Genomic DNA, 16,630 nt, shown 5'->3' with positions numbered 1-16,630 from the left:
GTGATTTGTAACCAAGAGGAGGGTTGAATAAACAGCTACAACAAAAAACATCAAACTTTTTGGGGGGAGGAGACAGTTAAGGCAGCAATGACCTGCATGGAGACCAGCTACCACCCTTCTGAATTCTGCAGAGGATCCAGGCATTTGTATCATTTTGTATCACAGAACCACTGACGTGAACTTCTGACACCAGCATCTCATTAAGGGGAGACAAAGACTTAACATGGGCTTCAACATAAGCATGCCACAGCCCGGTATCACAAACCTACAAATATAACATCCCAGCCAGTCCCCCAACACTGATCTCAGCTACCGAAAGTGCCTGACCCCACATACCATACTGGCATTCATCCCTCTTCCTAAACATGCTCAGAATTGGCTACAACCCTCTCAAACAAGAGTAAGGACAGCAGATACAAGCCCAGAATGGCAAGGAGATGAAGGATGCCTTCCTCATTCTTTTAGACAAACTAGGAGTATCCCCTCTTAAGCCTGCCAAACCGAGCTCAAGGAATCAAAACTCCATTCCTAATTAATACATCATCAGGTCCCACCAGCCAAGGACTTGCCTCCCAACAGGGGAGCCTAGGCCAGCCTAGATGATGAATGAGACCTCAAGCAGCTGAGTTGCTTCAAAGGCTAAACTGGCAACTGCAAGGACAAGCAGGTTTGGAAAGGCATGTAGAAAAAACAAAATATCCAGTACAGTTACAATTATTTTTCTATTTAGCACTGAGACCTGCACTGTGTTACTGCTGCAGCGCTTTTCCTCCAGTTAAGCACTCTGCAAAGCCTCTAGCTACAGCAGCAGCTCCTCCTCTCCTGAAATGCAGCTGCTTCTCGGATGAAAACCTCACAACTGCAGACCGCTGGAGGGAAATCCATTCCGCCAGCTTAACCCCAGCAAACTTTCATGAGTAAATTAAATTGATCTACCACACTCGGGACATTTACACAAGACCAGCTCTCTAGGATGGCTGAGGTCCCCTTACTGCAGAGTTCTTGCACACCAGGGACAGCAGTTTCATTTGCTTGCATGACATTATAAACACTGAGGAGAAAGGGTCTGGCATTTGCAAAGATCTGTATTTTGACCGTTCCTTGACACAGCAGAATAGGACCGACACGTCCACGGCAGCGATACTCACATTTGTTGCAACAGACCTCCCAAACAGACAGGCCATGCAACGTAATTTCTCTGTCTGCTGGCACCATTCCACACCGTTAAGCTCTCGCTGTCCCTTCAGCCACAAATGCCCCAGCAGAGGCAGCAAGCTCCGCTCTATTATTGGAAGACCCAGTGGAGCACATCCCCCACAAGCCAACTACCTCCCCCTTGCAACTGAGCAAAGCAAGTATTAAAACCCAGCAACTGTCTCCCGTTCAAACCAGATGGCATAAATAGCTGGAGAGCTATCAAACAAAGTATACATTCAATACTTCGGCATAACATGAAAGCCCCGTTAAGCAAGTGTGTGCATACATACGCACCCACGCTCAGGGACCAAAGCAATGGCAGAAAGCGCTCGATTAACTCCTCTAGCGGCTTAAGTGTCTGTCGACACTCAGGACATTCACACAGCATGAGCACTGCCCAAACTTCCGTAGCTTGTGTAGTCCTTGAGCTCTCCTGAAGCTATAAATTGAAGCAGGCTGCTATTATAAACAAGGAAAGCTGGAAACTGGCAAGTTGATTAAGACCATCACTTCGTGTCACGTCTAACTCATTTCCAGCTGCCTTGAGTAAAAGAAAAAGCCACCAGAAACCCTACGGTCTAACGACACTGAAAGAGCAGAGCGATTCCCTGCCCTGTCCAGCTCTGGGGATACGCATGAAGCTTCATAACTCAGTTCCAGCTCACTTACCTCGTCCATTTTTTCTGACGTTGGAGTCTGGTCACCAGGCACCATTTCTTTAGCCTCCGCGGTCTCGATTTTGGAGGTCCTGCTCAGCTGATCAATGGGAGTCATGCTGGCCTCTGACGTCCCCCGGGAATTCTGACTCAGAGAAGCCGTCCCAGGGATGGGCTCATCGTCGTCAGAGTCAGGTAACGGTGTTGGGCTAATGTCCTCCAAGCCTGTGCTGGAAGGGCGTGAGGAAGGCGTCTGACCTCTGTAACCGGGCTGAGAGTTCGAACCGTACATTGGGATGGGAGAGAGCTGGGAAGAAGAAGAGGAGATAGGGCTACCTTCCATTCGGACCTCATTATCCGAGTCATGCTCGTTAAGAAAGGGTAACTTTGTTCTCTGCTCTTTTAAGAGCATCTCAATCCTTGAGTCTAAACTGTTATGCTGCATTTCTGACTCCATGGTGGGGGTGCCGGGGGTCTCACTTCTCTCTGGAGTCTGAGAGAAGGATGCTGTGCTCGGTTCAGGAACAGAGTTTGAATCGGGCAAGGGCGGAGGCTCCTCCTGTTTCTCCTTCACCGGGACAAAATCGATGTTAGTGGCAGCGCTGCTTTCCACAACCATCTCAGTGGGAGGTGGCGCAGGTCTTCGGTACTCTGTTTCCCTGGAAGTTTGGGGAAACTGCTGCTCATCAGATTGGGGGAATACAGCTGGTGCTTGGTAGGGAGAGAAGGCAGATTTGTAGCTCGAAGAACTAGAGTGGCTCAGGGGAGGAGTGTGAGAGAACTGAACTGGCTCCTGCTGATGGGATTTGTACGTACTAAACTGATGCTCCGTCCCTCGGTAAACACCTGCCGAGTTATGAACATAGTGATGTCCTGGTCGACGGTTGTAGGCATCTGTAAATTTTGTTTCGTGTCTCCTGGGTTTGTACCCACTATCCTGCCCGAAATGGTACACAGGCGTTGTCTGACGACTAGAATAGGTGGAATCCTGGGAAAACGGCGTCCCTAACCGTGGGGTGTGAGGTGTTCCTTGGGACTGTGGTGTAAATTGGCTGTACGAGTTTGGGGTGTCTTGCCGACAGCTGGAATAGGCTGTGTCATGGGAAAACGGCGTGCTACTGTTTGGGGTAACAGATGATCCCGCAGAAGAAAGGTTACTGTCTTTCAGGCGCTTCAGGGAATCCGTCAACTATAAAAACAGAAGAGAGAAAAGCACCTAAACACACACTTCTAAAAAGATGTTTGTCTAATCCGTTTGGTTTTCAGAGGAGTTGAGTACCCAGGAGTTTGCACTGATTTCCATGGCAAAAAAAAATAGGTTACAGCATCCTTGAAAACACAAACCATTATCTATTATTAACAGTTCCCTTTGATTTAAACGAAAAAGGCAAGCAAAGAGGAACTTGTTTATAAGAGGAGGAAGAAGAAAGCAGGTACAACAGTATTCCTTATAAGCTACACCCAAGAGCATCAGGTTAACAGGAGACTTGCACAATATTTTTAGCTAAAAGAGTTTCAACTTCTATTAACTGTGTAAGGCTTGCCTAAATTGCAAATAGGAAAGATAATAAAGAAAATTCTGAGATATGAAATTACCAATTTACCTTTTTTTGTGAACAAATCAAAACATACAAATCGGCAAAATGCCAGCCTGCAACCAAACCTATGCAGCAGGGCTGTGTTGGTGCAACTGAGAGAGCTGACCCAAAACCCTCCCTACCGAATGTTCATCTGTAACAAAGGAGGCGGCTACAGGTATAAAAGGCACAAAAAGTTCTCAACTGCTAAAAACACATTTTAAACCCCTTCCCAAAGACACGTGCTCAGGTAGAGCACTACTGATTATGGCATTTGAAACTGAAACCCTATAACCCTACCGAGCAGCCAAGTAATTGCTCTGCAACTAACTCCACAGGCACATTCAGGGGGTTTCTAGGAGCAGCCCTGCCCCAACTCAGACTCTGCCGACTCCTGACAGTGCCACACCAATCATCAGTGCCAGAATCAGTTTTCCATAATGCAAAGCAAGAGCTCAGTGAGAATCCTCCTGGTAGCAAAAGAGGCAGGACTGAGCTCAAATTCCCCAAAGCACACCGGGACAGCTAACTGGTGAGACTATAGGCTGGCTGCTACTCTCCCAAGCACAGGTAGGGTAAAGAGACCCTTAAAACAAGCTGTTTATAGCACGCCAGCACCATCAAACCCAAGCTGAGCTCTCACCCACCTGCCACACATCTCACCCACTCAATAGTGTGGACTTGCTCTTGGTGTGACCCCTAGAGACCATGACCACATGGACATCAGGAAAGTTTCTTCCTCAACTGTTCTAAAACCCACAGAAAGGCTCAGGAACCAGCCACGTGCTTCCTGCTAAAATCCACATCTCTGCACCTTTGGTATAGATGTGATGTGGATTGTTTTTTCAGTGGGGTTTAGATACGGCCTGGAGGCAGGAATTGTGGCTCAAAGAACTATCAAGTCTTTGTTGTACTGCATGAGGGGGAAAGCAAATGTCAGTATTTTACTAAACTACAACAGCAAACAAGCTTGTTGGCAGATTCTAGTGACCAGAACATGATGCAAACAGTTAAAGTTACCCACAATGCAATAATTTTGGTGGTAATTGTGGGAAAAATCAATTCAGGATAATAATATAATGCATGAACACAATATCTAGAAAAACAATCTTAAAGATCATTACAGCAGGGACTACTTTGGGGGATATCATCAATTAAGTGTTTTGCTGTTAACCCTGAAAAAGGAGTAAGAACGAATTTGTCCATTTTTATCTGAGATGTGCTGTAACCAGCAGAAATGAAAAGCTAGTCCCTGCTCCTAGCGGATTCCCAGCAAAATCATTACTTGCCTCCCTCCTGCCTTTAAAAACACCTTCCTAGGAGGTAAGGAAGAATCAGCCTCTTTACGATTTTCTTAAGAGGATACTGGGGTTTTGCCTTGTTGCTGTTGGGGTGAGGAGAAGAGGAGAATTTTATTTTTTCAGATCAATGGGATTTTCACGTTCAATGTACAGCCCTCACCTGTCCTGAAAACAGCGGATCACAGAATTAATGAAATTACGGCATTTTAAGAAGTCGCAAGAGAGCAGAGAAGTAGAGAGAAGGAAAAAAAAAAAATCTCTGCCAAATGTCTTTCAAATTCGATTCCTTAAAGTGGTTTCCTAAGCCACAATCAGGAGCCAAAGTACATTTAGACAAGCCAAGGGGACTGATGACTTCACACAAACAGGCTTCACTTCCACCTTGTCACCTCATCCCAGTGGGATTCGCAGGGGAGCAGGTAACCATACAAAGCCATTTAGAGAATCGTACCATAAATATCGAGGGACCCCTGGAAGCCCTCAGGAATTCTGTCCACTGCTTTTATTAACAACTGATTCTGGCGACTAATGAAGATTCTGGAAAATTGATGCCACTATTAAAGATCTGACACCTCCCCTCCTTTAGCCTTTAAGCAAGCCTGAAGAACGTACGCGCTAAGGATTACATACTGCAGACGCTAGGCCAAATGTACCATTGTAAATCATTCCCCCTGACTTCAAGGGAATAATCTCATCTCAGGGGCAGATCTGATCCAGTCCTCTTAACTGCAGGAATTTCTGATGTTAATAGGGCACATGCTGTCGGTTCTGTAGGTATTTTTCATTCCAAAAGACAAAAAGCACTTACCACGCTATGCAGACACTGGCATACAGATTAGCCACATGCACTGCATTTGCAGAGAGTTACATTTGCTATGGTAATTATGAGCAAGTTATATTTAAATGTGAATTAGTAACATCCACTGAAACTATGGCAAGACAGAAAAAAAGAAGCTAAATTAAAAGTGTTAAAACATTAAGGTTAATGATGAATTTGTTTGGAATTTTCTAGAAAATTATTCTTAAAAAAAAAGGCAAGCAAACATACCTGGAGACTTTCATTCACAGTTGGCGACACATCCTGTTCAGTGCCTACGGGAAGGGTCTGAGGAGTGTAAAGACCATTAACGAGCAGTTCATAGAATCGCATGCGGGTTTCACCTGCATGGACCACAATGGAAGAGGTGATTAAACAGAAGTAACACAGCCTACATAAAAATACATACTCTTGACACCCGCACGACCCTGCTACCACTCCCAGCCTGCTGCATCCGCGTGACGGAGGAGCAGGTATCACACCTCTGAGGCTCACAGGGATCATTTTTAAATAATCTGCTAGGCAAGTGAACTCAGACACTCCCTTCTCCAGCCAAGACAAGGAGCTTTCCAAATCCTTTTTCCTCCTCTCAGCCTGCTTGGCAGCTCCGCTCTCTACCATGCTTTCTGGAAAGCAGCACTTTCCCTCCTCTCCGAAGTGCCAAGCAAATAGCTTGCAGATTTGAGAAGTGAAACTCTCACCCAAGGGACAGGCCTCTGCCAACACCCAGAGCCACTTCAGAAAGCTCTCCCAACACACCTTGCTAGTAGAAACTGGCTGTTACTAATGCAAACACGATGCATGGGAATGCTGAGGACAAAACCGTTAACGCTGCTTTTCCAAAAAGGCACCAACTAATCCTTTTTTTCCCCCTAGTTTAAGGTGTGCTCAGTGGCATCCTTCGAAGAATAAAAGCCAGAGAAGCATACTGTCCCATATATCGTTACTGAGCCTTAGGCCTTTTCATTCCTAAATTCTACAAAGACCCAGCTTCTTAATATTGGATTTTTCACTACTACAAAAACCCAGTCCTGCTTATTTTGCAGTCTGTAAGAAATCTGTCATTAGCTTCAAAGGCAACAGTATCAGACCCCACAACTGTCTGAATTTTGCTCTGAAAGATAAAAAATACATGGGAAAATGGACAGACCCAGCACCTGAGCCCAGAACACTAATTCAGCAAGATCTCCCCCAAAACAGGACTACTTTCAGGAGGAAGTCCTGCAGGATCAAACCCCAAACTCCCTGTGAATCACTCTGTGCAATCTGAAAGCAAAGCACCCCTTAGCACGATTCCGCGTACTGGAAAAGACTCATTTATCTTGAATAAATGCTGCAGATGACATTTGGTCATCAAATCTCATTTCACAAAGTCCTGAGCCACATCCTCAACTATATAAACTGTTCCAGTTCAACTAAAGTCATAACGAAATAGGTCTCTTCAAGACAAAAGCTTGAAGAGATGCTTGAAATATTATGCTTGAAACATTAACACACACTGCCCCCCCCATAAGACTACAACGACGTGGATATAGAAATGTTAGGCTTACTTCAAAACTTGTTTTTAAATAAATACAAAATAATTGCTAGAAAGTTTCATAATTCTTCCTAGATCCCCAATGTAATGCAGTAAAAATTACAATTTCATTTTCAAAGAGGTTCATGAATGTGAAACAATTCCTATCTATTTCTCTAAGGACAGGTAATTATTAAGTGTGTCCATTCTGCAGATGGATAAACTGAGGCAGAGAAGTTGCTTTGAACTAGCCTGTCTTAGATGAGGAGACTGGATTTATTAGTTCCAGATTCCCAGGCCTGTGCTCTGGCCAGACAGCTAAAACAGCACTTTTGCTCCTAACATTTATTTTGCTGGACTATGAAAATCAAGTTAACTGACCTTTCATTCTCTTGAAAAGCTGAATACTAGAAAGAAATACTGAAACCTATACATATGTATTTTAAGAATGTCCTAACCTTGCTAATGCTATTTTAGGAATAACATTTTTACTCGATTCTGACAGATTATAGCACACTGACCGTCCTACTCTTTTAGAATGAAAGAGATGCAACCGTGGGGAAAAAAAAATACATTAGAAGCATACAGCTGGCAAACAAAACAAAAATGCAATTTGAAACTAAGACTTCCATGTTTTCTCCCAAGAAACAGAAGCATAAAACCCCCTCATTTCCCTGATGCACAGCTAACTTCCTTGAACAGCTGTCTGTTCAAGACTTGCAGAGTAGTTTATAAACGGAGGAGAACAAGGAGGAATGCAGTACAATCACCTTGTTTAAGATGCCTCTCATTAAGGCATCCACCACTTACGAGTCTGCTTTAGCTTACATTATTAAGTCTACAAATGGTTAATTTGTTCTTAGACGTAATTTTTACCTTTGAATTTCAAAGCAAGCAGGGGAAGGAGCCTGTCTGTAAAAATTAACGATACTAGAATCTAGAAGTATATAGAAGTATACATATGTAAGGTCAAGTTTAGCTCACAATAGAAAATATTATACTACCACTGTGCTTTTTCTTCTAACGGTGATCAGTAATGTCAATAAACGTCCTGCTATAGCCTCTTACCACATGTGGCACACCAACTGCTGTACAGGCTGTGCACTAAGTTGTTGAAGCCTTTTAATACAGAACAAAAATATCAGCACTTTTAAGAAAATGGTGTTAACAATGTCCTCTTCCCAAGAAAGAGTGCAGTAAGTCAGTTTTAAACTAGAAATGCCGTGTTCGGAATGAAGAAGTACAAGCGGCAACTGATCTACACCTCCTCAGCTTTAGACATTTTCTAAAATTCGGGCACATTTTAGCAAAGCCCTTCACTAACATGCTTGGAGGAAAGAGAAAAGACAAAGCGGTGAAATGCGCTGCTTTCATACTTCCAGAAACTCTCTTGGGCTCCCCAGGGCTGGGCTCTGGGGCTGAGAGTCAGTCCAGGACTCGGAGCTCCTGTCGCTTTAAGAGACAGTCTCACACTTACACACTCGCACACACACACTGACAAGTGCTGTGTGTGCACTCTTTTGCTGCCAGCCTCGAGTTTGCTGCTAAGTATCAATGAAATGCCAAGCATGCAGAGGACAGCACCCAGCCCTGCTGCCGCCACCAGAATCCAGACATTTGGGTCCCAGGAACCCCCAAGGTTTGCCCCAAAATCCCAAGTTTGCAAAAGCCAGGTGCCACGGGGGCCGGCAGCCCCGGGAGGTAGCCAAGCGGGGCCAGCCTGGGACGCGGAGATGGGGTGTTGGGGAGGCCTCCCAGGGTAGAGAGCAGGGGACGGGGCAGGGTACAGGCAGGGGATGGGCAGGATGGCAGCATTTTGCAAATTACAGGGCTGTCTCCTAGCAACAGACAACACATTTGGCTCCACGTGACTTGCAAAGGCCCCAGAAACCAGACCCGCTCGCAGGGGGACAGGAGCGCTCCCTTCGTATTTTTAATCGCCGGGCTGCAACAGCCTCTCGTTCTAGGAGAGGGACGGGCAGGGGCACTGCAAACCACAAACGCGTGAGGCCGAAATGTGCCCCCTCACCTTTCGTATCCAGCTCCACGTGGATGATGTTGCCCATGACGGAGGTGTTGTGAAGGTGCTGGACGGCCTCCCGGGCACCCTTGACAGTGGCAAAGATCACTTTGGCGATGCCCAGGTGCTTCTTGTTCTTGGGGTTGTAGAGAATCTCCACCTCTTCCACTTCGCCGTATTTCTTGCACATGTCGGTCAAAAAGTTTTCGCGGATGTTGTCGTTCAGCTTGGCAAAGGTGACCTGCTTGGGAGGCACTGGCCCCACGTAAAATTCATCAATCTGGAAAGGGGCACAAGGTGGGGGGGCGATAAAAATAATCGTCATCGTTAACGAGCGTGGAGGAGGGCATACGGATGGCACGGGAGGGAGAGGGTTAAAGCGTCCTGCAAACTTTGGGGAAAGAAAACTGCCTCCAAGGCTCTGGGACAAACCCCAGAGCAGAGCAGAGCCTCTGCCGCTGCAGCCATCCATTGAAACCGGCTCCCTTCTGGGCTACAAATATGTATTTTGAGCAGTACCGTCAGCAGAGAGCCCCCCTCCGCTGCCCCCCACCCGAGGATCCCCCAAGACACAGCTCCAAAACCTTCAAGTGATCTCGTTAGACAGATGCATCGATTTCTCGTTATCTTTATAGAAGAGGATTATTGTTAAACAGTTTGCCAAATAATAATGTTAATAGGACTATGACTGTCATTTAAACGGTCCATTAAACTATTTGGAACTGAAGCTTCACTCCCGGATAAACAAGAATACAGAGCTAAACCCAAAAGTCGAGGGTGGTACCTTGAATTTGGGGACAGACAGCTCCAACTCCTTAGTTTTGGTCCATATTCGCCCTATTCTGGGATCCCTGACACAATCCACAGGAGCGATTCCCGAGTTCTGGAAGGAGGAGGAGAAAAAGCACAAAACCAACAATAACAAGGCTTGAAATTTAAGACACAAATAAAAGAAAAAATAAACCCCAAGGAAGCACGGGCTGTCTCAAGGGAAGGGGAAAGCACACACACACACACATACACACACGTGTCAAATTGCAATACTGCTGGGAAATGCACACAGATTGGAAACACAGAAATAAAGCCGCAGGTTTGGGCTCCTTCTCGGGCTCCTGACAGTTGAATACACAGTGTCAGGTGGCAGTAACTTCGGTGGCTGTGTGTGTCCCCCCAGACCCCCCTCCCACACACATGTGCTACGGCGGGGATTACCACGACCCGGAGGGACCCCCAGCCCCCGAAACGCCGGTAAAACGGAGGCGGGGGGGGAGGGGGGGAACAACACAATGGGGGAAACCCACGACCCCCCACTCACAGGCATGCTGAAATGTTGCCCATCGTAACGGTAGAGTTTGTGCTGTCCTTTTTTCAGAGCCGGGTCAATAATCAACTTGTAACTTCTCCAATGGTGATTTCTTTTCTCGACAGAAGTGCTGGCTTGCGTGCTGTTCTCCATTCCGTTGATCCAACCTGGACGGCGGGGGGGGGGGGGGGGGAGGAAGGGGGAAAGGGAAAAGAAAAGAAAAAAACACACGGAAAACCATAAAGTTAAAAAAAATATCCAACAAAGACCCCTTCTTCTTCTTCTTCTTTTTTTTTTTTTAAACGAGCCGCCCGCTCTACACACCCAGGCAGGGAGGAAATCCACGGCGAAGCGAGCCCTAAAATGGGGGAATTGCCAGCCGGGTCCCCCCTCCACCCCAGCCAGACAAGAGGCAGAGAGGGAGGAGGAGGAGAGAAGGAGGAAAAAAAAAGACCCAATCTCACTTGAACTCTGCTTTTTGCCATGATCTTCAGGGTGCTTGGCTTTTTCCCCCGCCTTGATCTCTCGGAAAGACATCGCGCTCGGCGGCCGATCGTCTCCGGGCGGCGAAAGGCGAGCTCCCGTCTCACATGGGGCCGGTTACCGGCGCGGGCTGGCCGCCAGGCTCCTGCCTCCCGTTTTCGCGAGCCACCACATATTGTGTGTGCTCGCTGCTGGCGGCGGCGGCCTCCCACAATACACCGCTGCGAGCGCCGCGAACGCCTAACCGCCCTCCGCCGCCTGCACATTCACGGCGGCCGCGCCGCGCAGCCCCCGGCCCGCGGCCGCCCGCCGCCGCCCCGCCGCCGCCGAGCGCCGCCGCATGGGCCGCCGCCGGGGTGGGTTTATTTTTTTTTCCTCCCCGCCCCGGGGTTAACGGCATGCGGGGGGGTGAGTGGAATCTGCCCGCTGCATTTACCTTAGCGCAAACTGTTTCTAAACAAGATGGACCTATAGGTGGGACAAGTTGGGGTTTTTTTTTTTTTAGGGGAAAGACTTCGGCGAGCCCGGACCGGGCGGCCGCGGGGGCGGGCGGAGCGCCGAGCCCGCCGCTCTGCTGCGGCGAGAGGAGGGGAGGGGGGGGGCGCGCCGCCGTTCGGCGACACACGGCCGGGGGGGGGCTGAGGGGGGGAGCAGTTTTGCTTATTAAAGTCCGGGGCCGGCGGCAGCCAATCAGCGGGGAGCTTCCATTTTGTTTTAGGTATTAAAGGCCGGGCGGCGCGGTCCCTCCGCCGCTCGCCGGGGCGCGGAGCCGGGCGGAGCGCGGTGGGCGCATGGCGCGGCTGCGCTCGGTCCGCGGGGCCGCGGCAGCCCGGCCGCGGTCGGGCAATTGGCTGGTTAAAGGCAGCGGGGCGGCCGCAGCCAATGGGCGAGCAGCTTCCATGGGGCTTGAGTTATTAGACGGCGGTGTAAAAACATCCTTCAGCAGACAGCTAAGGAGAGGCCAACAGATCAGGCAGCCATTTTTCTGCAATGGAGCGAAATGGCCAACTGGGCTTTTCCTTTGTTCCAAAAGGGGGATCCGCCATGTGAATCCACACCGTCCACTCGCGGGGAAGCGCTCGGGGTGGTGGTAATGTCTGGCACCAGGCTAGAGGACTCACTGAAGAAGGAAGATTTTAAAAAAACAAAAACCAAACAAAACCTTTAAAAAAAAAAATTAATGCGGATTTTTTTTTCCCTCATGATTCGGGATCCATCTTTGTCTTGTGTAACTAGGTCATGGCACACCCTATGTCAGCAGTTAACAGAATGCCAAAAAGAAAGTAAATACATTATTTTTAATATTTTTTTGTTGTTGTTTTGGGGGTTTTTAAGCTTTATAGAGCTCTCTGATGACCGAACAATAAATTTTAGAGAGTATTTCCTGTATTAAACACTTGGTTCCTGGCCATTTTTATTAACTCCTTTGGTGCTTATAAGGTAATGTTTTAAATATAGGCGTAGGAATAGTGAATTCTGGCAAAAAAAGGCAATTTTACTTTGATAAGCTTTTTTTCTTTCCTCTTACGTTGTAAGTACCAAATCCATTCTGTCCTTGCTAAGTGTAGTTTTCATGTTAATGTTACTGAAGTGGTCCTTATTGCTAAGCCTTCATTTGCATGTCTTATGTTTTTGTCTGTTTATCTAAACCAATTTATGCTTTTTGAACTATTTTACTTCTAAAGCAAAATACCTGGCTAAGAGATGCTTAGCAGTTGTTTACAACCAGTAAGTGTTAACCAGGTGTTTTCACACTAACGTGCAGCCTAGAACTCTTTAGGAGAACATCTTTAGTGTCTGCGTGCTCCGTGGAAAAACACTGAATGTCCTTTTTATGTACAGAGTAAATCTGCCACAGGAAGGTAGATTTTAAGCCTCGAGTAGGAGTCCTTGCTGCGTACGGTCAGTCAACATAGCTGGATAACTTTTTCTATAGCATTTCCCCCCCCCCTTTTTTTTTGATGCTAGACCACTGCCCTACAAAGATCCGTAACTATCTTAACAAGATCCGCTTTGACTTGCAAACTTACGAGAGAAGTGATGATCCAGATCATATGTATTTATAGCCGTTATTTTAAAAAAGCGTTAACAACTTCACCTTCAGAGCGGCATTCAACTATGGTGCGCGGGTAAGTAAACCCTTTTGCCCTTGCAGAGAAACATATAGACCAGGCCTGTGCGGCTAATGTTATTGTCCTGGGTGGAAAGATCCTAATGGTCGTCTTTAGGAGCGGTGGCGATCTCCTTCTCCTCAGATACATCTAACAGCGTCTCTGAAATGTCTATTTTTCAGGGAGGGATTTCTTTTTCTGCACAAAGCGCTTCGTCGTCCGCAGCCCTGTGGGGTTTTTTTGTTTTTTTTTTTTTTTTTGCGGAGAGACGCTGTGAATCCATTGCAGGCGTTACGTGGCTGTTAAATTGAACGCACAAAAAAAAAATCTGCCTGCGAACAGTAAGATGTTAGTGAGGTTGATTTTAAAAAAGGCGAAAAGGCGGTGGTGGTAGGGATCCCCTACATGTTTTATCCGTCTAATTACAGAAGCGCGACAAAAAAAAAAGGCAACAAAATGGGGGGGGCGTTTTTCAAGACGGTGAGTCTTAATGGCGGATGTCTCACTAAAAAGCACTGTAAAATCCTTCATACCGAGAGGCAGTGACTTGGAGACTTGGAGAGAGGGGGGAAAAAGGAGGTCTGGAAGTAAATCCAAAATGAGGGAGTTTCCTTCCAAGTGAGGGACCCTTTGCAGCCTGAGTTTTACAGTTGGAGAGCCGTGACGCAGTTGATATTCACAGCAGTTGTGCTTTAGTGCAGCCACCCAGCCCATGAAATGGCCTCCCCGCCGAAGTCTGGTGGTTTTATTATGTGAAAGCCTGCGGAAGCACCGTGTCTCGGGCGCCGGGAGGGGCGGCTGGCGGCGGGCAGGGCGCTCCCGGTCGCGCTCCATGTTGTGTGAGGGTAGCCGCCATCATGGCTTCTCCTTCGGCGCCGCGTTCTCCTCAGGGCTGGGGCGGCGGCGAGGCGGGCTCTCCCCCACTGCCTGGCGGCGCTTCGCGTCCCGATCACTGGAGGGAAATGGCCTTTTTTTTTGCCTTTTTTTTTTTTTTCTCCCCCTCTCTCCCCTTTCCCGCCCCCCCCCCCTTCCCCCACCGCTTTGTGAGGGGTTGTGGAAGGCGAAGCCGAGGAGGGAGCGGGGCGCCTGGCAGCTTTTTCTCCTCGCGGCTGCCGCGCACAACATGGCCGCGGCAGGGAGCGCCCTGCAGCAGCGGGAGGCAGCGCTGCGGGCGGCGGGGCTGGCGGTGCTCCAGCCCGGCCGGGGGTGGGGAGGGCCGGGCAGGACAAAGGCAGCTCGCATAATGCAGGCGAAGCCCTGGGTGCCTATAAATAACGCCGCCCGCCCCTCGCCTGCCTCCCTTCCCCCCGCCGCAGCTTCCCGCTCGCTTTTATAAATACCAAAAGATGAAAGTAGCCTAATGCAGAGGGAGAAAAAATTAAGAGGAACTAACAACAGCCCCCCCCAAAAAAAAACCCCCACAGGCAGCTGTGGGGGATGGAGGGAGGGAAGCCAGGCAAATGAGCAGGCAGCGCTGGCCGCGGGAGGAGCAGGGCGGCGTCGCCAGCCTCCCCGCCTGGAGCGGGCTGCGCTGCGCCCCGCCAACGCGCCGGGGGGAGCGCGGCCGCCGCTCCCCGCCGCTCGTCACATGGCTCTTTGTTGCCTTCTGCCCCTCCTGGGCTTTCTCCCCCTCCGCCATCGCCCAGCCGCGCCAGCCGCTGCCCTGCCTCCGCCCGCCCGCAGCCCGGGTGGGATGGCTCGGCTCGGCCCGGCCCGGCCGGCCTGCAGCGCCGAGGTTCCCCGGGCCCGCAGCCGGGGCTGGGCTGGCGCGGAGCCGGCTGCCGTGCTGCAGTGCGAGCCGCCGTGGCCGTCTGAGGTGTTAATGTGCCTTTTTTTTATTTTTTTTTCTTTTTCTTTCCTTTTTTTTTTTTTCCGAGCAGATTTTCCTGCAGCTCGCTTTGGGTGGAGGCGTGGGGGTTGTTTCGGAGCTTCACGAGCCTGGCTGTGCTCTGCGGGGAGTTGCACCTTGTGCTCCACCGCAGACCCAGATTAGGGGAGCTAGGGAAGCCTGGCTTGAGCAACCACTTCAGAGGGCAGGAGAGGGAGGAAAAGCAAACACTTGTAGAGAGGTGGCCTCCCTGGTAAGGCTAGAGCAGGACCGTCCTGCGGACCCTGTGGGAGGGAGAAGGTAAGTGGCTGCTTGGCAGAGGCTGCCTGCGGGAGCGGCATGTGCCGGGCAGGGTGCGCCCTGCCCGCCAGTTCCTGCGGCTCAGGACCAGCCGCTCCGTGGGTTTGTAAAACCTGTGCTGTGGTATGTGCCGAGGCTCAGGGGTGTTTTCCTGCGAGGGAGCAGGGTTGCTGCCGCGAAGGAGGCACCGCAGCCCGCGCCTTTCGCAACGACGCGAGGGCTTACGCTCATCTCTTCGTTTCTTCTTCCCCCCCTCCCTCCGTCCTCACCGGGTCAGGCTCTGTCGAGAACAAGCGACAAACCGTCCGCACAAAACATAAAACACGTTTCCATGGAGGGGAAGCAAAAAAAAAAAATGTCTCCGCACTGCCAGGCTGGCTTTAAAACGCTACCTCTGCGCTCTGCGGCGCTCGGAGCCATGGCGGCCGCCAGACCCTCCGCTCCCTCCCTGCGAGACGCGCCTTGTCCGGCCAGACCATCTTGAAACGCCTGGCCCTTGCTTGTGCCAGTCCTGCAACAGCCTCCCGGGTTTACAATTGCTTTAAATAACAGTCTGCTAATAAACTGGGAAGAAACGGTGACGTTATTCTTAGCTAAACGCCATTAAAATGCTCCTCTACTATTTCAATAGAGGTGAACAGCATTTTAGCTTCCTGGAAATGGCCGAAACAGGCGACGTGTAGATCAAAGTACGGTGTCGATCTGTTCTTGGTTTTGTAGGGTTTTTTTGAGCTGGAATGAAAACGTTTCTGCAGCTTGCATCATCATGAGTTAAGTCAGCCCGTGAAGTGATTTAAAGAAAGAGCAGATTTAAACAGCATCGGTTATTAACTTTCCTGGGATTGAAAATTTATGTTTAAATAGATACTTGGATGTTAGCAATACCTGCATTTAAACCTTCACGTTGGTGTGTTTAACCTTGACGCAAACTAGCTCTGCCTAACACAGGCTTTGAAAGGATTCAGCCAGACCATAATACTGTGGGAGCTTAGACAGCTTTGTCTGTACTTGCACCTCTCTGCGCATTTTTCCAGGACTATGATCTTTGTCTGCAGTTAATCATTGTTCAGGACGGCTGTTCCCGATGGTAGAATCCATGAACTGCTCCAGCTGGGAGAGGTCCTAAAGCGTGTGCCTGGCACGGCGCACATGCAAACCAGGGCCAGAAATCGCTGGGGCAGCAGGCGTTGTACAGCGAGACCGCGCTGCGGACCCAGTGAATTGTGTGGGTCCTCAGCACTTCTGGAAATTGTTTTTGTAAGTCTGAGCTGAAAATTCATTTCCGTTTTTAGAGTTTCTAAATGACTATAATGTTCAGTGTAGTTTAAAAGTCACGAAGGCAGTTGAGACCGGTTGCACTCTCAGAGTGGGTGGTTTCATGGCTGAGCCTCGTATCTGAAAAGCTAAATGTTCTGGTACAGCGTGTTTAAATCCCAGAAAGGTCAAACCAGACTTTCATACTTGAGTTAGATTGACCCTGGTTTACTGCGTGAGACTGTTTAGAGAAAGAAAGAGATCTTT

The 16,630-nt window shown here is 49.0% G+C and overlaps 1 protein-coding gene across 1 annotated transcript in view; it reads right to left on the bottom strand.

The window, feature by feature from the left end:
* The window catches only part of SETD1B (SET domain containing 1B, histone lysine methyltransferase), a 50,722-nt gene extending 39,798 nt beyond the window's left edge, over positions 1-10,924 (bottom strand). The window contains exons 1-6 of the mRNA XM_059827725.1: positions 10,852-10,924; positions 10,400-10,554; positions 9,869-9,967; positions 9,094-9,364; positions 5,780-5,892; positions 1,867-3,042 (exon numbers count right to left, since the gene is read on the bottom strand). Of these exons, the coding sequence (XP_059683708.1) occupies positions 1,867-3,042; positions 5,780-5,892; positions 9,094-9,364; positions 9,869-9,967; positions 10,400-10,554; positions 10,852-10,924 (1,887 nt within the window). The remainder of the gene's footprint in view (positions 1-1,866; positions 3,043-5,779; positions 5,893-9,093; positions 9,365-9,868; positions 9,968-10,399; positions 10,555-10,851) is intronic.
* Between the last annotated feature and the right edge of the window lie 5,706 nt (positions 10,925-16,630).

This window comes from Gavia stellata, chromosome 21 (assembly GCF_030936135.1).
Source record: "Gavia stellata isolate bGavSte3 chromosome 21, bGavSte3.hap2, whole genome shotgun sequence".
NCBI classification, from domain to species: domain Eukaryota; kingdom Metazoa; phylum Chordata; class Aves; order Gaviiformes; family Gaviidae; genus Gavia; species Gavia stellata.
The sequence above is the reverse complement of the archived record's forward strand: the minus strand, read 5'-3'. Positions and strand labels throughout refer to the sequence as shown.